This window comes from Chaetomium strumarium (genome assembly GCF_033439665.1).
Source record: "Chaetomium strumarium strain CBS 333.67 chromosome Unknown B0T15scaffold_7, whole genome shotgun sequence".
NCBI classification, from domain to species: Eukaryota; Fungi; Ascomycota; class Sordariomycetes; order Sordariales; family Chaetomiaceae; genus Chaetomium; species Chaetomium strumarium.
This window is the reverse complement of record NW_026944435.1, coordinates 2,682,404-2,706,415: the sequence shown is the minus strand read 5'-3', so window position 1 is coordinate 2,706,415 and position 24,012 is coordinate 2,682,404. Positions and strand designations below refer to the sequence as shown.

Sequence of the window (24,012 nt, the reverse complement as noted above, 5' to 3'; positions counted from 1 at the left end):
GATGAGCTTTCTTGTTTGTGGAAAAGTGAAATGGTAAGTTGGTCGGTTCAGAAAGATACACAAACTCAATAAATATGGGAAGTCGGTCTCGTGGTCGAACGCGCTCCGAACGCGAACAGCCGCAGTGTTCGCGGTGCTCGCGGTGTTCATGGTGTTTGGATCAAGCTTCAGATAAAGGCAGGTTGATATACATTAGCACTTACCTACGCTATTCAGTCACATATCCCACTACTAAGCTTTTGATATTGATTTACTTTTGCTTAGTCCAGCCCAAAGACCATTCGTCTTCCTAGGGTTGACAAACATAACTATATCAGGGCGACGAGAGGAGACCCGTTACTTAAAATCACACAATGACAATTCCTCTTGGTGGAGGATGGCTTAGACAAGTGAATTCCTTCCCAGGATTTGTTAGAGAATAATAGCTGAAGCAAACCCAGGATAGGTTGCCCCTGATCTTCATATTTCCCTGCCCAAGGACCAACTCCTACTTATATGAAGCTAGGCTGGCTCTTAGACACTAAATAATGGGTATTTAGAAAAGACCGAGCATGGCACGCTGGTGGTCAGATTGTGTGTTGATTTAATGGTAAGGTTAAGCGACGCCGGTCGTCCGCCTCAGCACTGAAGCTGACAATTGCCCCCCATCAACCCGGCAGTCCTGCCTCCAAAGATTGTACCACGAACGCGAATAATAGGGTGGCTACTTGGGAAGATATCAAATCACGTCATTTACGCGCATGCGGTTCCTCTAGCAGAGGCATTGAATCCCCACAAACCGGCACTTTGATCAGGGGCCAAGCACAAACCCTCGAAAAACCAAGTCCAGGCACGACTACACACCTTACACTTGCCATTTCCCAAACTGTCGATCTTAGGAGACCCGTACAGTGTACTAATCTGTATCGGCAGTCTTGATAATAATCCTTCCCTTAGCCCTCTTCATCTCCAGCTTCTCAAATGCCTGGTGCAATCTTTGTTGGTGCAAAAGAAATGATAGGAATCAGAGCATATCTCATCTTGACTGCTGCGTACCTCAACGACTTGCTCCCTGGGGAACTCCGAGTCGATGGGAGCCTCCTTTATTGCCCCCCTTTCCACCCACGCAGCCACCCTTCTTGCAATCTCGCCCGACGCCCTGAGGAGGAAGAGCTCATAACTGCGCGGTGTCCCGCCGAGCAAGCAAGGCCGCAGTCGGTTTCTGACGAATGGTATGACCCCCTGTGACCAGCCGCCCGCAATGTTGATGAACTAGGTTGCCCTCCGGCTCTGAGGTACCCGGGAGAGTGCACGTACAGAGCCCTAGGCATGTAGTTGGAGGTTGAAGGAATGATCGACTCCGGGTCCACAACTCCGGGTTGCGTTCCCGATGCGTGGGGCCGGATGTGGGGGTTCTTGGTTTGGCATCCCGGATGGTCGTCTGGTAACACCCTTTTGGTGTGCATCATGCATCCTTTCCTGCAGGAATGAAGTGTATGAGGGACTGTCGATGGACAGACGCGGGAGAGTAAGTCATTTCGAGATCCTCGCCGTTTCAAGATCGCCGTCTCTTATCCGCGCGAGATCACGCTGCCCACAAATTATCTGTCCTGAACATAAGGGGTCTGAAGCGCAGCAATCTACCTAAATCCCCCCGCCATTATACAAGATATTACACTGAATAAAATGGTATACAGCCGTACTTCTGAGCCAATCCGCTCAACCTACGGAGTAATCCCCATTATGTCCCAAAATCACAAGGAGAAGGTAGCCAACGCTAACCGGCATGCCCTAGGAAAACCCGAAATCACAATGAATGCCAACATGGATCATTCATCGAGCCGGCCCTTTCCCTTTGGCCGCTGGTTTGCCTAGCGTAGGCGTCTTCAGTTCCTCCCGCGCCCGTGCATTCGGACCCGCCTCCTCCGTGACCGGCACAAGCTCCCATCTCTTGAGTGGGTCGTTCATGCCCACCCACAAGTCGGTCGGCAGGAACTCGCCCACCTCCTGCCGGAAATGCTCCCGCTGCTTCCTGTCCGCCTGGACCAGATTGTCCACATTCTCCTTGGCTTTGCGCAGAGTGCTCTGGATCTTATCTTCGACCGCCCGCCTCCTCTCCGCCTCGAGCAGCAGACTGCCATACGCGCTGGCGTACCCCTCGTAGAACCGCCCCATCGCATCCATCTCCTGGAGCTTCACGCCAATGATCTCTTTCTCGTCTTCCCAGCGCTGCTCAAACTCGCTCTGCGCCGCCACGTAGCTGTGGAGCCGCGAGCCGACGTCCTCCAGCACTTGGAACGCCGCCATGGTCGCCACGTATGTGGCCCTGATTTGGTCGGCCTGCTCTTTGAGCATCCCGAAATCCAGCTCCATCTGCTGCAGCACCCCCTGGATCTCGGCCACTACGTCGTCCACCTCGGGCGCGTCGTGCACGACGACTTCCACGATCTCGGCCAGCTCCTGCGGATCCATCGGATCGAGGTCCGGCAAGTGCGATTCCTGCTCGGTGATCACGCCCGAGATGGAGACAGGATCGCCGTCCCCGGTCGCCTCGGCCGCGCGGCGCCGGGCGAGGGCGGCGCCGCCTTCGGTTGCGCGGACGGCTTTGACGCACATGTCGAAGTGCTTGTTGAGAGAGGTCAGGAGTTCTGCCATGACGTGGGAATGGTTGCTCAGGGATGCGAGGAGGTGGGGAATCGGTTGGTAGGCGGACGATGAGGACGGCGAGGCCGGGGAAACCGCGGTAGACATGGCATCGCTGAGCAGGCGGAGGTCACGGTCGAAGCGGAGGAGGTCGCCGTCAAAGGATGCTTGGGTGGCCTGCATCCGAAAAGTGAGTAAAAGGAGCCTATTGCCCTGCTAAGGAAGCTCTGTGGATTACGCACCTGGAGCTCGGCAATGCTCCCCTTGAGCGCGTCTCGCATCCCCTCAACACTGTTCTCGTCCACAAAGTCCATCAGGCATTTCTCTTCCTCGCCCGGCGGCCGGAACACATGCTCCACTCGTGTTTTTCGCAGCATCTCCATTGTCTGTTCAAGCTGCCCATTCACGGCATCCAGCGTGCGGATCAGGTGTTTGAACTCGCGGCGGCCGTGATCGTACGCACGGCCCATGCCACGGCGGACCTTGCGGAGCAACCGCACCTGGCATTCCATCAGCTGGCGGACGGAGCCAGCTTGCGCGCTCAGGATGACCGAATCCTCGTGCATCTGCCGCGCGTTGGTGACAAGGTCATGTGCGCGTAGCACTAGTGCCATGGACGACAACGACTGTTTCGCCGCGAGCAGGTGCCTGACCAGCACCTCAACGGGGACATTGTGAGCGTCAAAATCGGGGGACTGTGGATCATGGTACGAAATGGGGCGTGAACGCGGCTCGGCCGACGAAGCTGGCCTGGACGTGGCCATGTTGGAGAGTGCGTGCAGCACATCAAAACATGACGTCGCAGCTCAGTTTGGAGGCGAGATGGCAGTTCCGAGGCAGACAGCGCTGTAAGGTTCTGGCGATGAGGACTCCAAAAGCTGTTACGGCATTTTAACAACCTACGTACAGTGAAGCTGGATGGCTGGGAGAGGACGCGGAGGAGGGTGGTGAGGGTGGGTCCATCCCCCCGGGGATTGATGCGACGTTGTGGAGTCGGAATTTCGGAAACAGCCCGCTGAGTCCGGGGCAGGCTGGGCTGGCCTGTTTTAGTGGTAGGGCTGATCATTCTGTCCTGCCACGTGCCGGCCTCACCTCCCCCCAAGATGTCGGTATGTCATATCTTCGTACGCGACTACCAGAAGCGGACCAATAGTTGCGTCGAAGAGTACGAAGGACATGGTCATCTGTCCAAATACAGCACCAAAGCACGTACTGGCACGTGACTGGGTCAAGCTGTGGCCAATCATGGCGCCATGTTGCCGGTGTCAGCCATACAGTGCGAATAATACAGTGTATCGCATTGCTGGACGCCTGAGTTGGGAGGGAGAGATGCCACTTGGGGTGGTCTCATTGACATGCTCTGCTCTAACGTATATGAAGAGAAGGTCTCCTCCCCAGCTCTTCCCAACCTCCAACTTCTTTCACCCAACTTTTCGTCAATCGTCAGGAAGTTACGCTTCAAGTTCACACTCAGCATCCACACCACTTATAAGCTCCACTTTCCTGCTCAAAAGTTCCATCAATCAATTACCCCACCATATCGATAAGATGACTCGCCTCGGAAATTTCAAGAAGCGCGAGTTTGTTGCCCCATGATCGCATGCTCCTGGCTTCGGAGCTAGCCGGTCGGAAGCGCCTCGCAGAGAAAGGGCTCGTTCCCAAGAAAGACGACAATCATTACAACCATTATCGTCACCACACATCCTTAAAAATGTCAGATCTCGAGCCTACCAAACAGGTTACCCCGTCCCAAGCGGACCTTCGCGGGGATGATAACAATGTCGACTTCGACGACGAGCTCCTCGACATCTTCGACTCGGCCGACGAACTCCACGAGGACCGCGTCGCCATTGTTCCCCGTTCCGACACGCACAAGCCGACAGCGAACACCGTTGCACGAATCGACGACCAGATCGCGGAGCTGTCCCGGCACGCTGCCAAGATCCGCCTGGACAACGTCAAGCCGGACCAACATCGTGACAAAGACAAGGCGGACCGGGCCACCGCCGAGTTGGTGCTCGATCAACGCACCCGCATGATCCTACTTCATATGATCAACCGCGGCGTCATCAACGAGGTGCACGGCGCCATCAGCACGGGGAAGGAAGCCAACGTTTACGGAGCCGTCGTATTCTCAGAGAACAGCATCGAGCCCCAGCAGCGGGCCATCAAAATCTATAAGACGTCCATCCTCGTCTTCAAGGACCGGGAGCGATACATCACCGGCGAGCATCGGTTCCAGGCCGGCGTGGACAAGGGCAACAACCGCAAGATGGTTAAGATCTGGGCGGAGAAGGAGTTTCGAAATCTGCGGCGGCTGCACGCCGCTGGCATCCCCTGCCCCACCCCGCTCGTACTCAAGATGAACGTGCTGGTTATGGGCTTTCTGGGCGACAAGCGTGGATACGCCTTCCCACGCCTGCACAACGTCCGGATCGAGAGCGACGACGCAGACAGCCAGTGGCGCGGTCTCTACATCCAGCTGCTCGGCATCATGCGCCGCCTATTCCAGGTTTGCAACCTGGTACACGCGGACTTGTCTGAGTACAATATCCTCTACAACAACGGGAAATTGTACATCATCGATGTTTCACAGTCCGTCGAGGACAACCATCCGCGCTCGTTGGAGTTTTTGCGGATGGATATCAAGAACGTCGGCGACTTCTTCCGCCGCAATGGCGTCGACACCCTCCAGGACCGGACTGTGTTCAACTTCATCACCGCGCGCGAGGGTCCGACCGAAGAGCCGGCGCTGTCACAAGCCATCGAGCGCATTTACGAGACTCGCCCCGCCGCGGCAGAAACAGACGAGGCGCTCGCGGCCATCGAGGTGGACAACGAAGTTTTCCGGAATCAGTACATCCCCCAGACTCTCGAGGAGTTATATGATATCGAACGAGAAGCCAGCGAGCCCGCACAAGAAAAGGTGTACAAACACCTTTTGGCCGAGGTCGTCGACAAGAGCGCCCAGGAGGATTCAGAAGACGAGGGTGCCGCTTCCAGCGGCAGTGAAGAGAGTGACAGAGAGGTCGACCCGCACGCCTTTGAGAAGGGTCGGCCAAGGGGGAAAAAGCACGAGCCTAAAGAGGAGAAGGCCGCTCACAAGCGAGCGGTCAAGGAGGAGAAGCGGGAAAAGAGGAAGGATAAGATGCCCAAGGGACTCAAGAAGCGGTTGGTGGCGAACACCACCAGGAAAAAGAAATAAGTGCAGCTGGGTGGTTTTCAGAGGTTCTTTGGAGTTCTATGAGAGTGGTCGGTTTGGGCGGATAAAAGTCAGGGTTTCATGCATTAAGGGACAGGAATATGCCATAGCGATACAACTTTTGTTTTCCACTTCTTTCATTGGGTTCATGTGGAGTTGATGTGACATGGCAGCGACCGGATGATGAGGACTCGAGACTGCTCCGAGGTGCTTGTGGTTGACGCAGTGTTTTGCCTTTTCAAGCTGAACCTCGGGCCACAACTCCTCATCGAGCAGGTCTGAGCGAGCCTGCCGACTGGGCAGGACTTGCGATGACGACCAAAGAGAGCACTGACGGTCCGCCTGCCCAGTCACCGTTCCCTGTATCTATGTTCAATTATGTTCATGTACCGTCACGTATATGATTGTCACCAGCTCTGCCCTCACTGGCTACAACGACGGCACCACACCCCGTGGCGGCACCCCGACGCGAGGATGGAGGTTAAGGGTGACGCATCACTGCCTTGGCTCTCACGTGCCGCCACTGTCTCGACGGGGCCACCCCCAAGGCGACGGTGCACCACCCCTACCTTACCTCCCTCGCTGTGAACCACCAGAGGGATCCCCACCACGCCCCCCCTTTTAGCTACCAGCTTACCCGTGCCGGTAACGACGAGTATCTCACGAGGCGCCTGGCCCAGGCCGGGAAGCCGACGTCAATGACAACCCCTAAGACGGGGCTCACCCCGCTGCTACATTGCGTGCCTCCATGGCCGCTCTTTTGCTAGACCTCGGCGCCTCTCATTCACGGCGTTCCCTACCAGCCCGGACACATGCGGCTGCTGATGTGACTACCTCGAGAGCGTATCAACTACACTCGTAATCAAGGGACCGGAGCCGTTGCAGGTAGTAGAGTATAGTATGCAACGAGCTGATCGAAGGGGGTGCTCGTCGCCCGATCCCGTCTTTTCTGCGCAGAGTGAGAGCCTGAGAGGGCCCGCGTTTGAAATTCCCCTGGGCAGACGGCTGGTCCTAGTATAACTTAATCAAACCGTTTTATAGACGATGGAGACCGCATTTGGAAATCTTTGGGCTTATAGTGTATGAACTCGGTGTATGCGTTTCAAAGCCAGGCAGCCTTGATTAGATGGTCGGGAAGCGTAAAGACGTCTGCAAAGTGCAGTGTAATGCGTTCTTGAGGAGGATAAGTACCTACGTCTTGTGAAGGGTAAATACATTCTCGCGAGTGTAAATACGCTCTTGCGAGTGGGAAGTAAGGTGAGCTATGTTTTTGCGAAGGGTAAATACCTGAGGTGGTTAACTTCCGGCTATGGTATTGTAAATCTAGCTTTACTCTGTTATTGTTATCATTACCAGCGGTTCATCGCACTACTAGTGCTAGCATGAGGTAACTTGTAATTTCCGATCTCATGTCGTTTTGTACAATTCTTTTCCTAGCATGACCCCTATTGACGTTGCCTATCACCAGCGAAGGGTGCTGTTAGCGGTTGGGAAAGGTGTGGTGACACTTGCACAAATGACTCTCAGGAGTCTAGAGCTCGAGTTCCGCCTCGACAAGCGCCTGAATACCGGTACCGATGACGGCTAGGCCTTAGATGCGAATTGAGAACCTACCATGTGTGATGGAGGGTTGCGGTATGAGAACCTACCTGACTCACCTACTCATCACCGGACATTGCTAGTACTTGTGACTTTACGTACATCCCATTCGCATAACAAGCTCAGAAAGCACTCACTCCCTCCCACCGACTAAGACCGGCTTGAATAGGTACTTTGATCATTTAATACTTAGATCTTGAAACTCCCAATTGCCACCCTTCCCTCCACTCCTAACTCCTTACCCAGATTAAACCACCCCTATGGTCAATAGTTGTGATCCGATTAATAAACCAACCTCTCCTCAAACAACGGACTCCCCTCAAGATCACACTCCACCCTGAACCTGCCACCCCCTCTTTTTCTCTTGTTCTTCTTCTCCTCCCCCCTTGCCCTTCCACCACCACCCTCTACCAACCAACACGCAACATCAAACGCAGGGATCCCAGCGGCCCTGGAATGCGCCACCTCCTGTCGACTCACCCGCGCCTCGTCCCGGGGGATCCACAGCCTCGGCGCGGGCGCCCACATCTCGGGCGGCTGGTAGGCCCGCTTGGCGTACCCCCTGGGCAGGTCCACGTCGGCCGGCTCCGGGTTGACCCGGGGTTGCAGCGCGCGGAAGTCCTGGTAAATCTCCGGGTGCAGGAAGGTCAGGAGCATGTTGGGTTCGCGGGCCGGGTCCGGGGTGAGGAAGTTCTTGATTTGGGTGAGGATGCGGGTCAGGCTGGATTCTGGTGATGACGTTGGTGATGGTGGTGGCTTGTTTGTGAGCTTGGATTTGAAGAAGGACTTGGTCCATTCGATGATGTGGTATTTGAGGGACGCGCTGCCTTCGATGCCGCGGAGTTGGATGTCGGTGTCGAGGTCGTGGTTTGCGGGTGGGGGGCTGTCGCCATCTTCGTCGTCGTCGTCGTCGGCGGAATGATCGTCATCGGCCTCGGACATGTTGTAGTAATCCGCGGCTAGGCCGCCGGTGGTTTCAGACGGCGGCGGTCGGGCCGTGTCGCCGCCCGGTCTCTCGTCCTCTGCGATGGGCCCGATGTCCTTCTCGAGTGCAAGAGTCCGCGGGAGATTGTAGAGCAGAGGAGTGACGGCCTCGTTGAGGGAGATGTGGACGAGTGCGGTGAATACGAAGAAGATAGCCATTAATATCAGCGGCCCGATGGCCGACCTGAGACCAAAGAGACCGATGAGGCAGATCTCGGCCACGTAGAGGCCCATCATAAGCTGCATCAGGGCGCGGGGGTAAAAGAGTCCCTTCGTGTCACGGCTGGAATCGTAGACGTAAATCAGGCTGTACCTGTAGACGTAGCTGACGAAAAGCATGCCGAGGCCGGCGAAGACCAGAATCAGGGGGGCGATGCAGGAATAGCTGATCGCTGTTGCAATCTGTCAGCTCCGCCTCTCCCTCCAGAACCTCTACCAAATGCGAGGGCTGGTGACTAAGAATGACATACCTATCACACCCATGTTGGTAAACCGGGGGAACTCGCTTCCCCAGTGAACCCTGGTCAGCCTGCGCCAGCGCTTGAACCGCCATCTGGGATTCGCCGACACGTTCGAGACAATCTCGTGTCGAAAGAGGTCGCCAAAGTTGGCGAGCCTGGCGGCGCCGGCAGCAAGACACTGGATGAGGATGTAGGACAGGTAGAAGTTGGACGCCTTGGGCAAATTCTTGGAGAGCAGTTCCCTCACGGAAAGCGGGTCCTGCAGGATCTCGGTCACGGCGGAAGATGCGGCCGAGGTGAGCGTCGTGATGAGGAAGACCTGCACGATCTGGAAAGCAAAGTAGGCATGCTGGACGAACAGCTCCACCAGACCGTGGGACGGCACGCCAGCAACCCGCGCGCAGCCCCGGAGCATCCACGGGACGGCCGCCATCAACCACGACAGGGCGAGGGCCGGCAGCAGGCCCTGGATGATGTTCAGGATGGTTTCGGGCAGCTTGAGGATCCACGAGAGGAAGAAGACGCTCTTGCTCAGGTCGTGGATGTTGGTCAACATGCCGACGAGCGCCGCCGGGATAGACCAGAAGATGATGGCAGCGGCAATGACGCCCATCATGAAGAAGCGCCGCATGATGTGCTCCCACCACCGGATGCGCAGCGCACTCCATATGACCTCGTCGGGCTGCAGGCCGATGTAGCGCGGCGACATGTGCAGCGGCTGGTGGTGGGCCAGGATTTGGAAGGCCTGCTGCGCGCTGGCCTGCGAGTCGAATTCGATGAATGCTGCATTCAGGGGCTCGCCGTCTCCTCCGCGATGCTTTTTCCGCAGCTTCCATATCTCGCGGTTGAGCACCTTCAGCCGTGCCCTCGTCCACCTGATCGTGTCGACCCGGCGGCCGAAGTTCCGGAGGGGACGGTGGTACGGTCGTGCCTGGACAGGGATCCAGAGGGCCGCCACGGAGCCTCTAACATCTGGCAGCGAGGGGTCGAGGCCGTATGGATGCGTATACTCTGGGTCGGCTGGCTTCTGCTCCTCCTCCAGCGCTGTGCTATCCAACACGGACAGCTCCTGCTCAGCAAATCTGATGGCGGTATTGACCTGGACCTGTCCCTTTTCCGCATCATTCCCGAAAGACTCCTCGGGGACGTGCACCGGAACCTGGTCGACACCGCCATTCGGACTGGACGGCACAGGGTGCCTTTTGAGATGCCTTTGCCGTGCCGCGTTGGCCAGTCTGATCAGCTTGACTTCGGCCTGTTGCAGCCGGTCGGCCGTCTCCTCGCGGTCCTCGACGAGGGCACGCAGGGCGCTCGTGTCCCTGACGATCCAAATGTTCTTTGCCGAGTCGCCGAACAGCTTCCTCAGCTTTGCCTCCTCCATGTAGGGCTTGGGGATGCACGTAAACAAGACGGTCCTGGAGGAGACCCGCTTGGAGTAGTTGGGCGACAGCAGATACGCCTGCCGGACGTTGACAAAGTAGATGCACTCTCGACAGATCATAAACAAGACAAAGCCTACGTGAAGAGTGTCAGCAGAGTACACAGCTCTCGGCCAAAAAAAGGCAGGGCTGGAATCACCGAAGAAGCACCAAGCCACCACCACGTGCGCGTAGAATTTGGTGGCTAGTTTGATATTTCCGATAGTCAGCGATTCGAGGGACTGCTCCCCGCTGCCGCCCGTGCCGTTGACGGGCAGCAGGATGGGGTAGGCGATGCAGCATCCCACGAGGCAGATGATGGACATGACCTTGAGGAAGCGGAGGAAGAAGAAGCCATCTAGTGAGCAGTTGTTGAGGATGTAGTCATCGGTGATGGCAAAGAAAGGCTTGATCCAGTTGAACCAGCCCCCAGGGAGCACGGGGCTCGTGGGCCTGAAACATACTAGTTAGCGCACCTACTTAATTAGGTGTATTGATTTCCTGAGACGCTTACTCTGGCGTCCGCAGGCATGGCAGCGTCCTCGGGGCGTAGACACGGCGGCACTTGCGGCGAAAGACGAGAAAGACGATGAAGCAGATGGCCGAGTAGATGGCAACCGGGGCGAAGGTGAAGCCCAGATTCCCGGAAGAGTTGAGCGTGGAGAGGGTGCCGCCCCCGGAGCTGTCGTTGCGGCTGGATCCAATGCGCGAGTCGTCGCTCTGGTTCTGTCCTCCCTTGGGTTAGCGGCGTGCGCCCAACTTCAATTCTTTTCTGAATTTCTGATCCGCCGGCGACATACGATCGACAGCGAAAAACCCCTCCCATCTAGATGCACCATGTGCGGAACCCAGTTCATCGTCTCGCGCGGGTGGATCACGACGGCGACTCCAACTCGGTGCTGCACGGCGGCTGCGGCATGGTGAATTGGACGGCTTTGTTGTTGATGCTTTTCAATCGTGAGTTTGCTGGATTGCGAGATGAGTGAAGGGGGGACCGTGGAACGACAAGGCCTAGTTAGTGGCCCACCATGCTTTTAGCTCGCCTTGGCAACAGAGCTGAAATCCAATCGGTGCGATCCAGGGACTTTTTTCAGCGTCGTACTGGCCGCAAATCAGTGCTGCTTCGGGAACCGTCAAAGTTAGCGTGGAGGCCTGCGTACGGAATAGAAGCTCCATCTCGTCTCTCGCTTTGGAGTTCCTTATCGTGCAATGAATACACTACGGGTACTGTACCGGGCACGGCTCTGAGGACAGCGCAGTGGAACGCAGCGATGAAGGATCCATCGAATCATCGATCCGAACCTGGGGAGATCTAGATCTTTGTCGTAATGAGAGTCGAGACACGAATCTAAGGGCAGGTGACACAGAAGATCCACGCCGAGATTCATCGATGGTGCAACGGACCGCGGGATATGCCACACCAATACAGCTGCATACACCTTTACCTACATTAGCGCGATATCATCAAACATCTTATCATCTAGTGAGATCTCCAACCCTAATTCTGACATGTATGTACTGTAAATCGACCATTCAGGCTATGCCTCATGGCCATGTCATCGCCCTAGGCTTCGAGTCTGAACGGTTGAACAGCTGCAATGAATTCACCTCCGGGTACACGGTTTGTGAACGTCGCGCTCGCTGAGTTTGTTATCTCGCGATCCCCTGGGTGAAGTAACCGATTTGCTAACTGCGACGAGAATCGGAGAGTGATATAGAATCATGGTGTTGGCTAGGCTCTAGCATCTATGTGCGAGAGGAGACTATGCAAAACGGGTACATAAAAGGCTAGCGCCAGTGTATGTGGTAAAATGAGAGAACCTGGAAGAAATCAGCATGTTTCGCTCATCTCGTCAATTGACTCTCAGCGAGTTTAAAGCCGCATGATGCATTTTACTAACTTTTCGTTGACCGTTCACCACCGTCCACACTGATCAAGGCAGCTCAGGTAGGAGACCGCCAGGGCCAAGATCTGAGTCCTCAGTAAGGTGACGTGAGATCCTTCAGTGTAAAATCCCCCAGGTAAGGGCTCCGTTCTGCCTTTCCTTTTCACTTATAGCGCACGTAGGGCCGTCTCCTTGCTCTTCGTCCAGATCGTTGGCGGATCTCCAAATGACTAGCTCTGGCGGGCTAGATGATGAGATTGAATAATTCAGGGGTCCGCAGATTATAGTACGGGGCACAATCTAGCTGTGGACTCAAAACCCGACTGTGACAAACGTGGTGTCGGCCCGAAGACTCGGAAATGGATTTTCGGTGAGAGGCGCGCATTTCCTTCGAACGTTCGGCAGACGCGCCACGTCAGAGCCTTGTGCAGGTACCAAACATATAACGTCTGACCGCAGAACCCGTCAGTGGGCTCGCCGGTTGGCTGATCGGGATCAGTTCACTAGGCCGAACTGATGTCAGCAACGAGGAGGGTGTCACAAGTGTTCCTAAGCAGGCTAGGCCTGTGGAATGTCCTGCAGAGGACATCCCACGCAGTTGTATATAGCGGCATCCCGCTGGGTTGATCGAGCGGGGGTTATGTCGCATCAGGTATCACCGGACGAGCCACTTGGAAGTTGGGGGCCAAGGTACTCAGCAGCAGGCCACCCTCCAGAATGGGCCCGCCAGCCAGTAGGATACTGCCGCACCATCTGCGGGTCATGCAGAGGCGGCAGGCGCTGCCTAGTAGCAATGCCGGAAACGCCCAAGCAAATGGGTAAGGGCTCACTCGGCGTCCTCACGAAAGTCCTCAAGTGATAGGTTATGCCGATATGACGTGCAGCCGATATGGTCGATGAAGACGCAGTACCATCTTGGCAGTTGGAGCCTAGAGCTCTCAACCTGCGGCTTCCGGCCTCCGCTTCTCGTATACCTCTGAGCTCTCCCATTCAGGGGCATCTGCTCCAAGGGACCAATCCCTTTCCCAAAAGAAACAGAAAGGCTGCTCAGTCTCACTAATCATCGTATGAGTGTCCAGACCATGGCGACAACGACGACGAGATCCCCAGCCCTCGAGGAACGCCAAACGCGAGTCGTGACACAAACCCTCACCCGACCATCCACCACCATCACGGCCGTGGTCACCCTCGGGAGCGAGCCGGCTATTATCTCCACACTCAGTCCCAACAGCCCGACCATAATTCCTACTCCCACTTCAACCACATCCACAGCACCCGTCGGGCCCGCAACCCCAAGCAGTCTCACCAACTCACAACTGGGCGCCATCCTGGGCTCCGTCCTGGGCTTCGCCTTCCTCGTGCTCCTCTTCTGCTGCTGCTGCCTCTCCTGCCGCCGCCGCCGGCCGCCGCTCGATACGACATACACCGACTATGCGGAGTACGAGAGCGACGCTGTTCAACAACAACAGCAACAACAAGAGGCAGCCCGGACGTGGAACAACTACTACGACTACTGGGACAGGCGCCGGGTGGCCACGGGGACGTGGACTACAAGGCCGCCACCCGTCCGGTTCCCGCCCACGCCGCGGTATTATGCTCACGCAGGGCCGTATCACTATCGCCAGACCAGCGAGCCGCAGATCCCTGGGCCGGGGGTGAGGCGATACCACTGATCTTGAGGTTGCCAAGGGTGGAGCATTGGAGCTCAAAAACTGTGGTCCCAATAGTTCGGGATGTCAAACCACGAAGCGGCATGGAGGGGTTTACCTGTTGAGGTTTCTCTATGGCTGATACCTTGGAGATGAGCGAACAACAGGCCGTGGACTCCTGATTCTCGAAAGTTGAAACAGGATGGTGATGTGTGATGAGAAAGACGGTGGCCTGACGGGTAAGATTAGTTTGGCCGCCCATCGCTTCAAGCGTTCACTGCGTCAAGGTAGGTAAGTTCGGAACCCTGAAATAAGTTCATTCGTGTGAAACTCACCTTTCCCTGGCTTTAGATAGTATGCACCCACCCAAGCAGTATAAGCACGCCCCCTAGCCATGGTTCTCCATTTTGACAAGCGGGACACGGGCATAGCGATACCCCCGTCAACCCAACGAAATTGCCCACGGCAACGCGTCCTACGCCCCGTGGTTCCACGATTCATTCACCCTTTGATGCGAGGCTCCGGCGTGACGCCGCAGGTATCAATCGTGAGCATATTGCCAGTCCTGGTTCACACACCACCTCAAAATGGCCGTTTCCTTTAGGTATTCAGTTGCCGATATCTGCATGGGTCGAAGTGGTGGTGGGCGCCAAGTCAGTAAGGTTGAGAGACGCCAGGTTACATCCCTCCGCTTTGGTTAGTTCTTGAAGCCGACGATGGGGTGCCGGTTGGAGACCACTAAAGGCTCTTGACGGGCAGCGAGCCATTCTCATGTGTCTTGGCTTTTAAGTTGGCAGCTTACACTGCGGTGGTGGTTGAGCTGTTTACAAGCCCCTGAATGACCCCGATCCTGCGCCGAAACGAATCCGGCATGGGTCCGTGTATGCCGCGACGGTGACGGGAGAAAGGGTACATTTCGAATACTGCAAGCCAGTGTTGGTCCAACAGCAGGTTACCTTTTGTTAATAGTTGGCTATGTTCTCGAAGTGCTGGCATCTTTCTTATACTGACGGGAGGAGTTGGATCTCCCTTGAGTCCCTGACAGCTGGCTGGGCTGCCGAGGGTAACAGCCGAAGCCGTTCCACTAACGCAGGAGAATTTCCTCCAATCGGACCTGCTAATGTTGAGACCTATTTTCCGTGATCCGTGGAAATGGCAGCCAAGAGGGGGCCAAGACAGGTGACAGAGGGGATGGCTGTTTTGCGCTCCAAACGTGCTTCAGGGGTTTCTTATGGAAGAGTCTGGGCAATTAGCCGCACTATAAGACCTATCTTGTACCGCAATGGGCTCATTGGGGCGCATGGCGGGCGGGCTCATCCGCTTCCTCGATCCACTGTGGTGTTCAGCCGGGAGCCCTGATAAGATGCCGACCATGTCGACGACTCCCCTACGTGGAGCTGCGAGGTCTCGCTTGCGGCACTAAGGCATCGAGATAGTGGGTCGTCTCCACGGCCGAGTTCGTCTTATGAGAGTTGGAGCCCCCGACCTGGGTAAAGATGCACATCACCGGGCGCATCTTCACCGCCGTCTCCGTATTCACTGCGGCCTGGCTGATGGCCGTTTCCACCCCAGCCGCTGCATCGCCGGCGGTGAGCTATGCCAACTCACTGATCCAACAGCGCGCGGATCCGCACATCTCCAAGCACGATGGGTGGTACTACTTCACGGCGACCGTCCCAGAATACGACCGCATAATCCTGCGCCGTGCTCAAAGCATCCAGACTCTCGCATCTGCGGCCGAGACGACGATATGGCGACGGAAGGCTTCTGGGTACGGCAGCGGACAGGTCTGGGCGCCTGAGCTCCACTTCATCGACGGGAAGTGGTACGTCTATGTGGCCCTCGGCGTGGCCAACCAGTGGAATATCCGGACTTTCGTGCTGGAGGGCACAGGCGCCAACCCGTTGACTGCGAGCTGGGTAGAGAAAGGCCAGATCAGAACCAACTGGGACACCTTCACGCTGGATGCGTCCACCTTTGTGGCCAACGGCACCCGGTACTTGATCTGGGCACAGGGCATACCGGATCGGCCAGACGAGAACTCGAGTATCATGATCGCCCCGCTCGAGAACCCCTGGACGATCCGGGGCCGGGCAGTTGCCATCTCGCATCCAGGCCTCCCGTGGGAGAGGATCGGGTACAAAGTCAACGAAGGGCCCTATGTGATCCAGCGCAACGGCAGGATCTTCCTGACCTACTCCGCCAGCGCCACCGACTACAACTACTGCATGGGCCTGCTGACGGCGTCGGCGGGTTCGGATCTCATGAACCCGGCGTCCTGGAGCAAGTCGCAGACGCCCATCTTCACGAGCAACGCCAAGACGAACCAGTGGGGGCCGGGGCATAACTCGTTCGTCGAGTCGGAGGATGGACAGAGCGACATCATGGTGTACCACGACCGCGGGTACCGAGACATCAGGGGCGACCCGCTGAACGATCCGAACCGGCGGACGCGGGTGCAGAAGGTGTACTGGAAGGATGATGGCACGCCGGATTTTGGCATCCCCGTGCCGGAGGGCAACACCCCGGTGCGGCTGCGATCGGCCGCGGATCACGGGACGTATATTCGCTACTACACCGGGTCGGCGAGCCCTACGGGCACTCCAGCCTTGGCGGATACTCAGTTCCGCATTGTCAGTCCGGGCCTTGCGGGCGGGAGTACCATCAGTCTGGAATCGACGAGCAACCCGGGCATGTTCCTGCGCCGAGCGGGTGGTGCGGAAGTGCAGTTTGTGAAGGACACCACGCTGACTACCGCCGATACGAAGGCGTCAGCGAGCTTCAACCGGGTTCCGGGACTGGCGGACGTCGAGGGTGTCTCATTGGAGCTTTCTGATGCCAAGGCCCAGTACCTCAGTCTCCGGCCGAGTGGGAAGCTCGTGGTGGCACCGGTGAATGGCCAGGTCGAGGAGCAGAAGCTGGCGACATTCTTTTCGGAGTAGGCCTGTTATTAAAGGGAGAGATGCCATCGACCTTGCGTCGCGAAACCTGGGCCCATGTCTGGCTGTTTTCTCTCGAAGTGAATGCGGAGCACTCCCGGTTACCCCGCATCCGATGCGGGAGCGGACCTAGTGGGTCGCAATCTAGCGGGGCGGAAACCCTCGGCTCAGTAGTTCCAAGCCGGCTTTCTCGAGTCGTGTCCCGCTCGGGAGCAGAGAAAGAACAATGGAAGGTTAGAAAGAACTTAAGCAAAGTCATAACATGAGGCAATCAGTGCGTGCAGAGAAAGAAGAAACAATCTAGGCGTATGAAGTCTCAGAGCAAATATCGGGGTTCAACCACTTATTGTCCGGCGAACCCCTGCCCCCAAAGTTCTGTGTGGAGAAGGTGCGGACCATAACCGGAATGCAAGTGGTGTACCATGATTCTCAGTGTATTCGCAGTCTGGAATCTATTAGCAAACACCGTAAGAATCCGTCTGACAATGCAGCGCGTTATGCAGCTCCTTGCCTGCAAAGCCCCCGGCAGCCGGTCACTTGACAGGGCGGGCGTCATGATGTGCGAGGGACCCAGGGGGTCTTAAGCCGAGACCACTCTCACTGACAAGGCCACGGGCCCAATAAATAGCAACTGGATGGTTCCTGCTTCTTTGTCCGAATTGACCGACTTCAAGTCCAGACACGGGCAGAGGAAGTTCAATATCAGATTCACTACGTTTCAAGTCACGTCGTCTAGAAGTTCGACATTCGGAACCCCACTCCGGCCCCCTTCATCAGATACCTCGCTGCAACACCGGTTAGAACAAGGGCACGGGAGAGGAACGTGGAATTAACGAAAGAGAGGCACGTTCTAGGTGGAAGCCACACAAGGGAAACAACCTCCGGGTCTCACCTCTTCCGGGAATACCTTTGTACGAAACCAGTCCCATCGGGCCGGACATAGCACCCAAACTCGGCGGGTGCGTAACCCCTGACCTCCCCGCAACAGCAGCACCCCGCATCCGAATTGCCGCGATGCCACCCCTGCTGCGTGCGACCCCGCTCCGAGCAACCAGGGCCAGTCGACGGCTGTATCTCCCAGCGGCGGCCGGAACTGGGCGTTGGGGCCCGTACCGGTCCGTCTCATCAACGGGCCGCCCGTGCGGCGACAGTCCAACTTCAAGAAACACTTCCCTCCCACGCTCGCAGGGGCACACGAACCTCACTCTGGTATCGCCAACCACCACAAGCTTACCGTCCATTCAAGCCGTGCCATCTCAACATCGTTGGTCCTCAACAGCCGTCTCGGACCAACCCAAGATGTATACCACATCCTTCGCCTTCTTCGAGGCGCTATGGGACGCCGGCGTGACCCACGTCTTCGTCAACCTGGGCTCCGACCACCCCAGCATCATCGAGGCCATGGTCAAGGGCGCGCGCGAGAAGAAGGGGCAGTTCCCGCGCATCATCACCTGCCCCAACGAGGTACCTCCCAGCTAGCCCACCTTGCCCTCTTCTTGACAATCTTGTTAACAATAGATTACTAGATGGTAGCAATGTCCATGGCCGACGGCTACGCCCGCCTCACCGGCAAGCCGCAAGCGGTGATCGTGCACGTGGACGTCGGCACGCAGGGGCTCGGCGCGGCCGTGCACAACGCGAGCGCCGGGAGGGCACCGGTGCTCGTCTTCGCGGGCATCTCGCCCATCACGCAGGAGGGCGAGCTGCGCGGGTCCCGCACCGAGTTCATCCACTGGATCCAGGACGTGCCGGACCAGAAGCAGATCCTGGCCCAGTACTGCCGCTACGCGGCCGAGCTCAAGACGGGCGTCAACGTCAAGCAGATGGTGAACCGCGCGCTGCAGTTCGCTAAGTCCGCGCCGCAGGGGCCGGTGTATCTGTGCGGCTCGCGAGGTGATGGAGATGGAGATCCAGCCGTACCAGGTCAAGCAGGACGAGTGGGAGCCGGTTGAGCTGGGTGGCCTGCCGAGCGGTGCCGTCAGGAAGATTGCGGAGGCGCTGGCGGGCGCGAAGGAGCCGTTGCTCATCACGGGGTATGTGGGCAGGAATCAGGCCGTTCCCGGCGCGTTGGTGGAGCTGGCGAATACGGTGAAGGGGCTGAGAGTGCTGGACACGGGCGGAAGCGACATGTGCTTTCCGGCGGACCATCCGGCTTGGTTAGGAGTGCGCTATGGAAATGAGGACGCCATACGGAGCGCGGATACGATCATCGTTCTGGACTGCGACGTTCCCTGGATCCCAACGCAGTGCAGGCCTAGAGAGGACGCGAAGATCTTCCACATCGATGTTGACCCGCTGAAGCAGGTCATGCCTGTCTTCTACATCGCGGCACAGCACCGGTACCGCGCCGACGGACTGACGGCAATAGAGCAGATCATGGCGCTGCTCAAGTCTGACGAGGCGTTCAAGTCCCGACTGACGGGAGAGGAGAGCGAGAAGAGGTGGGCGGCGCTGCAAGAGTCGCACAAGAAGCGGCTGGAAAGCATCGCGCTCCGATCTCAGCCCTTGGAGAACGGCGAGTTCGGAACCGGCCATCTCTGTGCAAAGCTAAGGGAGATGTGCCCCAAGGATACCATATGGGCGGTCGAAGCCGTCACCAACACCGGCTTTGTGCACGACAGCATTCAAGCAACGCTCCCTGGCTCATGGATCAACTGCGGCGGGGGAGGGCTCGGATGGTCTGGCGGAGGTGCTCTCGGCATCAAGCTTGCGTCAGAGCACGAGGCCCAGCTCAAAGGCGAGAAGGGCAAGTTCGTCGTGCAGATCGTTGGCGATGGCACATTCCTCTTCTCGGTCCCGGGTAGCGTGTACTGGATCTCGAAGCGGTACAATATTCCCGTTCTGACTATCGTCCTGAACAATAAAGGTAAGCCGTGTCGATAGTCGAGCTGTCGTAGATTATTTGCTGAGAGTGATAGGATGGAATGCGCCCCGCAAGTCTTTGCTCCTGGTTCATCCAGATGGTCTAGGCTCGAAGGCGACAAACGAGGAGATCAACATCTCCTTCGACCCCGTCCCCGACTACGCGGGCATTGCGAAGGCCGCGGCCGGAGGCGACCTGTTTGCCGCACGGGTCGACAAGGCGGCCGATCTGGAGAAGGTCCTCAAGGAGGCGATTGAGGTCGTCCAAGGTGGGCAGACCGCGGTCCTCGACTGCAAGGTTGCCTCGGGCTGTTAGACAGGTCGTCGGCAATTCACCTGTATGTTGCCGCGTGGGCGCACGACCTCGGAGACTTCTGTCGACGCATCATCTCTGTCGGCAAGCCACCGTTTTCGTGCGGGGAGTCGGGGGCAGTCCATTCGCTGCAGTGTCGACAAGACCAGACGCCGCAGGATCGTGCAGACTCAGAGGCCGTTTTGTTTTAGCGCATACTATTAGTTATACTGTTACCTTCATCAACGTTAGCGAGTTGACACAACCCTCCACTATCCCTTCGACTTCAAGTCTCCCATGTAAAGTCCTTTGGTGCGCTGCTGCCGTGGTTCCAATTGCGAGTGATCTCACGTCATTGCTCGGAGGTGGTTAAGCAGCCCACAGTATGCCCTCGATACGGTGAGCATCTTCAGGTGTCACCGTCGCATCTCCTCATGCGCCTTTCTGGCATTCTGCAGTGTGGGACAAATGAAGACCCTGCATCTTCCAACCTCCGCCTCGGTGCTAACGTGTGGGCCCTTTGTTGGACCCTTGGAATTGGACCCTTGCCAGGCACCACATGCATTTCCCCTCCTCGCCTTCCACCAGCAGCACACGACCTTGCAAACGGCAAAATGGCATCGATTTGGATGTTAAATACCACCGGCGCAGTCCTCTCCGGGTCCTCCTCGTTCCTTGCTCATCAAGGTGGTCCAAGCCTTATTTTTCACCATCGTGCCGGCAACGAGACCGTGCGGAACTTGAACACACCGCGACCAGTACTCGGCCAGGCTAGGCACCGGTCAGACCAGTCACTGACAATGTCGACAACTGCAAAGCGCTGAGAACAAATTGAATGCCTGGCTGAGAACAAAGACCAGACACGACGCCGGAGTTGACACGAGGCTGATTGCCTCGGCACGCGTCCCGACGATTCGGGCATGAAGCACAGACCAAGAGGGGTACCCTTACTGTACGGTGGCGATAATTGCCTGATCTGGCCCGGAGGTGGCTTGACAACAACCTCTAGACAGTGCCAACCCACTGTCCGCTGATTAGACGACTTACAACCAAACTTATATATGACCATCCTCTTTGCTGCAACAGCGAAACATCTCTTCATCCTGTAAACTCACAACGCCCACCCTGGTCGCTACATCCGATACAGGAACGGCTGCGGGAACCGAGCCCATTCCACTCCACTCACCCAATTTCGCCTCAAGAACACGCGCTAGCCCCACCTTTGCTGCGGCCCGAATCTTGCGGCCGTCACGAGACGCTCAAACTTGATCCGAGAACGGGAGACGATGAGTCGGCAATTGGTATACTGCAGGATAGACAAGATCTCGGACACTGGCTGAGTTGATTAGGGCGTGCCAGCTCCATATCAGGTACATTCTTGCAACAGAACATCGTCCGGCGACGCGGGCCAAGCGACACTTCCTTGCGGCGTCCTGTTCACCTGCAACTCCACGAATTACTCGGTCGCGCAGCAGCCAACAGCCGCATCTGCTTCGAAGCTCCTCTGACGCTCTCCGGGAACCGATCGAAACCATCTCACAATGGCCGAAGGAGAGGCACGGCCAGAGTGCGGGAAAGTGGACTCGGACTCTGGGAGCAATTCGACCGTGATCCCGTCGCCGCCACCACCTCCAGTTCCGTCCGCAGACCCAAGATTACTGCAAACACTGAGCCCCGACAATCACGTATCGTCACCGACGCTCCCAGCCGAGATCGATGACATATTCAAGGTCCCTCCACAGGCCGCACTCAAGCTTCTGAGTGCATGTATCGAAGCTCTAGTCAGTATGACAGGGGACGTTCCGCCTACACCACCGCCGAGGAGCCCTACAATACCACACCTGAGGGGCATGGAGGCGGAGAAGAAGAGCATAGTGCGGTCGAATTCGGAGAGAAGCTTAACTCGACTCGCTCAACAACGGAGCGCGGCAAATTCCCCCAAGCCGCCTGGCACACCGGCTCGAAGCATACAGTCTAACTTCGAATCGACACTGCAAAGCCCTCCCAACTCGGCAGAACGAACACAACCAGTAGATGGGGTACACCTGCGAGGGCCGCCTCCCCCGCCACAACCACCTTCACGACCTCTCACACCACACATCATCGTGGGCGACAACTCGCAGCCGCTGAACGTGCAGCACAGTGCCATCACGCGCAGGTTCTACTGCCGCGTCCCGCCGCCCATCTCCATCACGGAGTATCTACTCCGAATCCACCAATACTGCCCCATGTCCACGGGTGTGTACTTGGCCACATCGCTGTACATGTACCGACTGGCAGTGCTCGAGCGAGCTGTGGCGGTCACGCAACGGAACGCCCACCGGCTGTTGCTAGCGGGCCTGAGGGTCGCCATGAAAGCACTTGATGATCTCAGCTACCCACACGTCCGGTTCGCTAGGGTCGGCGGCGTGAGCGAAAAGGAATTGGCACGGCTGGAGATCAGTTTCTGCTTCTTGACGGGGTTCGATCTGGCCGTGAATGCGTCCATTTTGAGCCAACAATGGGAGTTATTACGGAGAGGGACGGAGTGTTGGAACGTGCTGGATGACGCGTTACACCATGTGCCGTTGCAGTCACCGCCAAGCGTGAAGAGTGATGTCAAAGCGCAGGCTTGAAGTTCTCTGCAAGTTGCATCGTCGTCTTTCTTTTTTGCTTAGTACTTATCTTTTTGTCAGGCAGGATTGGGGCGGAAACGGTCGGCGTTCCGGCGGGCATTACACAGGCGATTGCCAAGTCGATTTCTATTTGCGTTATCCATAATATGCAAACGAAGCAGGAGTCAGTACATCATGTATGCAAATACCCGGTTGCTCAAGTTTCAAGGTAGCAATCAGGGACCTGTTACAAAAGCCCCAATGAGCTCATGACTGTGATATCACAGGATGCCGAGTTGCCGATCGTTAGCTGCGTACATCCCTGATCGAACGTCATTGACCTGCTCCCCTGCTCCTCAACATAAAAAGGTCCCAGGCTATCCCAGAAACTACACTACACCGCATTCTGTCTATGCAAAAGCTGCAATACGTCGATTTCTCAAGCCAACCTACATCAACCCAAAAACAAAGGAAACCTTCCTCAAACACATCACTTCATCCAACATGGCCGACATGTACGAGGGCGACATCCCCAAGGAGGTTCCCGCCTCCGAGGACTACGCACCCGAGCAGGAGAACGTCATGCGCGGACACAAGGCGACGATTGCCAACCCACGTACGTCTCCATGTGCCTAACTTTCTTCACGAAATTGTATGTTATTAGCCCCATATTAGCAAAACTAACATGAAAGAGGGAAACAGAGACCTCAGAGAAGGCAAAGGAGCACTCGAGGAAGGTGCTCGAGTCCATGGACGAGCCGTATGACCCCGCCCAAGCGCACCACGGCTCCCAGGAGGAGGAACAGAACAAGGACCCCGGCAATGTCGCGCGCGGCCTGAAGGCCAGCATCAGCAACCCGGGTGTGTCGGAGGAGGCCAAGGAGAAGGCGAAGGAGAAGTTGTCCAAGCTGGGTCAGTAAGGGGTGATTCGGTGTGTATGATGCATGAATATGTACAATATGAGCGATGGGTTTATGGGATTGTGCGAATTGAGTGGTTTGTCTTCCTGCTTTAGGCCTATGCCGGTGTACTTTTGAAAGTCGTGACCTTTGTCGGGGGCGTCTTGTAGTGCACTGCAAGACATTACACGCATGATCTTCATGGTAGGCTGCGAAGATCTCGAATACTAGCTCTACGTGTTTTCTTGGGCAAGCTTGATGCACACTTGACATCTGTACTATCGATTGCCAATGCCTATTATATCCGAGATGTGGTTTCTCTGGCATAATGAGTGTAGAATCCCGAATCTCTTCCGTGCGTATTTCCAGCGCGGGGTCGCCCCTCCGAGAAACGATGAGCTTTACATGAATTACCTTGAAGTTAGGTCAATGATATGTAAAACGCCCCAGTACACCCATAGCTAGATAATTGGCATTCTGTTTGCTTTTGTTGGCTCGGCAGCTTTCTATTGGCGTGCCTGTGTGGTCCACGATGTCATCAAACGTCATTGCTTGCATCATGACAACCCAGAATCCGCTGCGATCTCCAAACCTTCCAGCTCCAA

At 56.7% G+C, this 24,012-nt stretch overlaps 8 protein-coding genes across 8 annotated transcripts; 6 read left to right on the top strand and 2 right to left on the bottom strand.

Moving 5' to 3' along the window:
• Positions 1–1,630: 1,630 nt before the first annotated feature.
• On the bottom strand, positions 1,631–3,755 carry B0T15DRAFT_313502 (autophagy-related protein 17). Its single transcript, XM_062863958.1, has 2 exons — positions 2,865–3,755; positions 1,631–2,799 (listed from the first exon to the last, which is right to left on the bottom strand). The coding sequence occupies exons 1-2, from the start codon at positions 3,384–3,386 to the stop codon at positions 1,813–1,815; spliced, it is 1,509 nt and encodes a 502-aa protein (XP_062718507.1). The 5' UTR covers positions 3,387–3,755; the 3' UTR covers positions 1,631–1,812.
• A 245-nt stretch (positions 3,756–4,000) lies between these two features.
• On the top strand, positions 4,001–6,327 carry B0T15DRAFT_543747 (RIO1 family-domain-containing protein). The gene has a single exon (XM_062870018.1). It carries the CDS (start codon positions 4,223–4,225, stop codon positions 5,825–5,827), a length of 1,605 nt encoding a protein of 534 aa, XP_062718506.1. The 5' UTR covers positions 4,001–4,222; the 3' UTR covers positions 5,828–6,327.
• Positions 6,328–7,315: 988 nt separating this feature from the next.
• On the bottom strand, positions 7,316–11,256 carry B0T15DRAFT_543745 (uncharacterized protein). The gene is made up of 5 exons (XM_062870017.1): positions 11,087–11,256; positions 10,801–11,012; positions 10,447–10,739; positions 8,878–10,383; positions 7,316–8,799 (listed from the first exon to the last, which is right to left on the bottom strand). The coding sequence occupies exons 1-5, from the start codon at positions 11,141–11,143 to the stop codon at positions 7,706–7,708; spliced, it is 3,162 nt and encodes a 1,053-aa protein (XP_062718505.1). The 5' UTR covers positions 11,144–11,256; the 3' UTR covers positions 7,316–7,705.
• A 1,998-nt stretch (positions 11,257–13,254) lies between these two features.
• Positions 13,255–13,845, top strand: B0T15DRAFT_497178 (uncharacterized protein; the record flags this gene model as incomplete). Its single annotated transcript, XM_062867247.1, has 1 exon — positions 13,255–13,845. The coding sequence occupies one exon, from the start codon at positions 13,255–13,257 to the stop codon at positions 13,843–13,845; it is 591 nt and encodes a 196-aa protein (XP_062718504.1).
• A 1,222-nt stretch (positions 13,846–15,067) lies between these two features.
• On the top strand, positions 15,068–16,912 carry B0T15DRAFT_313367 (glycosyl hydrolases family 43-domain-containing protein). The gene has a single exon (XM_062863957.1). It carries the CDS (start codon positions 15,318–15,320, stop codon positions 16,761–16,763), a length of 1,446 nt encoding a protein of 481 aa, XP_062718503.1. The 5' UTR covers positions 15,068–15,317; the 3' UTR covers positions 16,764–16,912.
• A 384-nt stretch (positions 16,913–17,296) lies between these two features.
• Positions 17,297–20,369, top strand: B0T15DRAFT_543739 (thiamine diphosphate-binding protein). The gene is made up of 4 exons (XM_062870016.1): positions 17,297–18,224; positions 18,287–18,586; positions 18,654–19,626; positions 19,679–20,369. Exons 1-4 carry the CDS (start codon positions 17,775–17,777, stop codon positions 19,936–19,938), a joined length of 1,983 nt encoding a protein of 660 aa, XP_062718502.1. The 5' UTR covers positions 17,297–17,774; the 3' UTR covers positions 19,939–20,369.
• Positions 20,370–21,236: 867 nt separating this feature from the next.
• B0T15DRAFT_313339 (cyclin-domain-containing protein) lies at positions 21,237–22,858 on the top strand. The gene is made up of 2 exons (XM_062863956.1): positions 21,237–22,737; positions 22,796–22,858. The coding sequence occupies exon 1, from the start codon at positions 21,456–21,458 to the stop codon at positions 22,527–22,529; it is 1,074 nt and encodes a 357-aa protein (XP_062718501.1). The 5' UTR covers positions 21,237–21,455; the 3' UTR covers positions 22,530–22,737; positions 22,796–22,858.
• Positions 22,859–23,012: 154 nt separating this feature from the next.
• Positions 23,013–23,428, top strand: B0T15DRAFT_514732 (Conidiation protein 6-domain-containing protein; the record flags this gene model as incomplete). The annotated part of the gene is made up of 2 exons (XM_062868143.1): positions 23,013–23,124; positions 23,211–23,428. The coding sequence occupies 2 exons, from the start codon at positions 23,013–23,015 to the stop codon at positions 23,426–23,428; spliced, it is 330 nt and encodes a 109-aa protein (XP_062718500.1).
• Positions 23,429–24,012: the final 584 nt, after the last annotated feature.

Excerpts from the sequence above, each read along its gene's own strand:
- B0T15DRAFT_313367 (XM_062863957.1), top strand. The coding sequence starts at position 15,318 with ATGCACATCACCGGGCGCATCTTCACCGCCGTCTCCGTATTCACTGCG.
- B0T15DRAFT_313339 (XM_062863956.1), top strand. The coding sequence starts at position 21,456 with ATGGCCGAAGGAGAGGCACGGCCAGAGTGCGGGAAAGTGGACTCGGAC.
- B0T15DRAFT_543745 (XM_062870017.1), bottom strand. The coding sequence starts at position 11,143 with ATGAACTGGGTTCCGCACATGGTGCATCTAGATGGGAGGGGTTTTTCG. Across the intron at positions 10,740-10,800 it reads CCATGCCTGCGGACGCCAGA|GCCCACGAGCCCCGTGCTCC; the intron begins GTAAGCGTCTCA and ends AGTATGTTTCAG. Across the intron at positions 10,384-10,446 it reads GGTGGCTTGGTGCTTCTTCG|GCTTTGTCTTGTTTATGATC; the intron begins GTGATTCCAGCC and ends CTCTTCACGTAG.
- B0T15DRAFT_313502 (XM_062863958.1), bottom strand. The coding sequence starts at position 3,386 with ATGGCCACGTCCAGGCCAGCTTCGTCGGCCGAGCCGCGTTCACGCCCC. Across the intron at positions 2,800-2,864 it reads GGAGCATTGCCGAGCTCCAG|GCCACCCAAGCATCCTTTGA; the intron begins GTGCGTAATCCA and ends TTTCGGATGCAG.
- B0T15DRAFT_543747 (XM_062870018.1), top strand. The coding sequence starts at position 4,223 with ATGCTCCTGGCTTCGGAGCTAGCCGGTCGGAAGCGCCTCGCAGAGAAA.
- B0T15DRAFT_543739 (XM_062870016.1), top strand. The coding sequence starts at position 17,775 with ATGCCACCCCTGCTGCGTGCGACCCCGCTCCGAGCAACCAGGGCCAGT. Across the intron at positions 18,225-18,286 it reads TCATCACCTGCCCCAACGAG|ATGGTAGCAATGTCCATGGC; the intron begins GTACCTCCCAGC and ends ATAGATTACTAG. Across the intron at positions 19,627-19,678 it reads TATCGTCCTGAACAATAAAG|GATGGAATGCGCCCCGCAAG; the intron begins GTAAGCCGTGTC and ends TGAGAGTGATAG.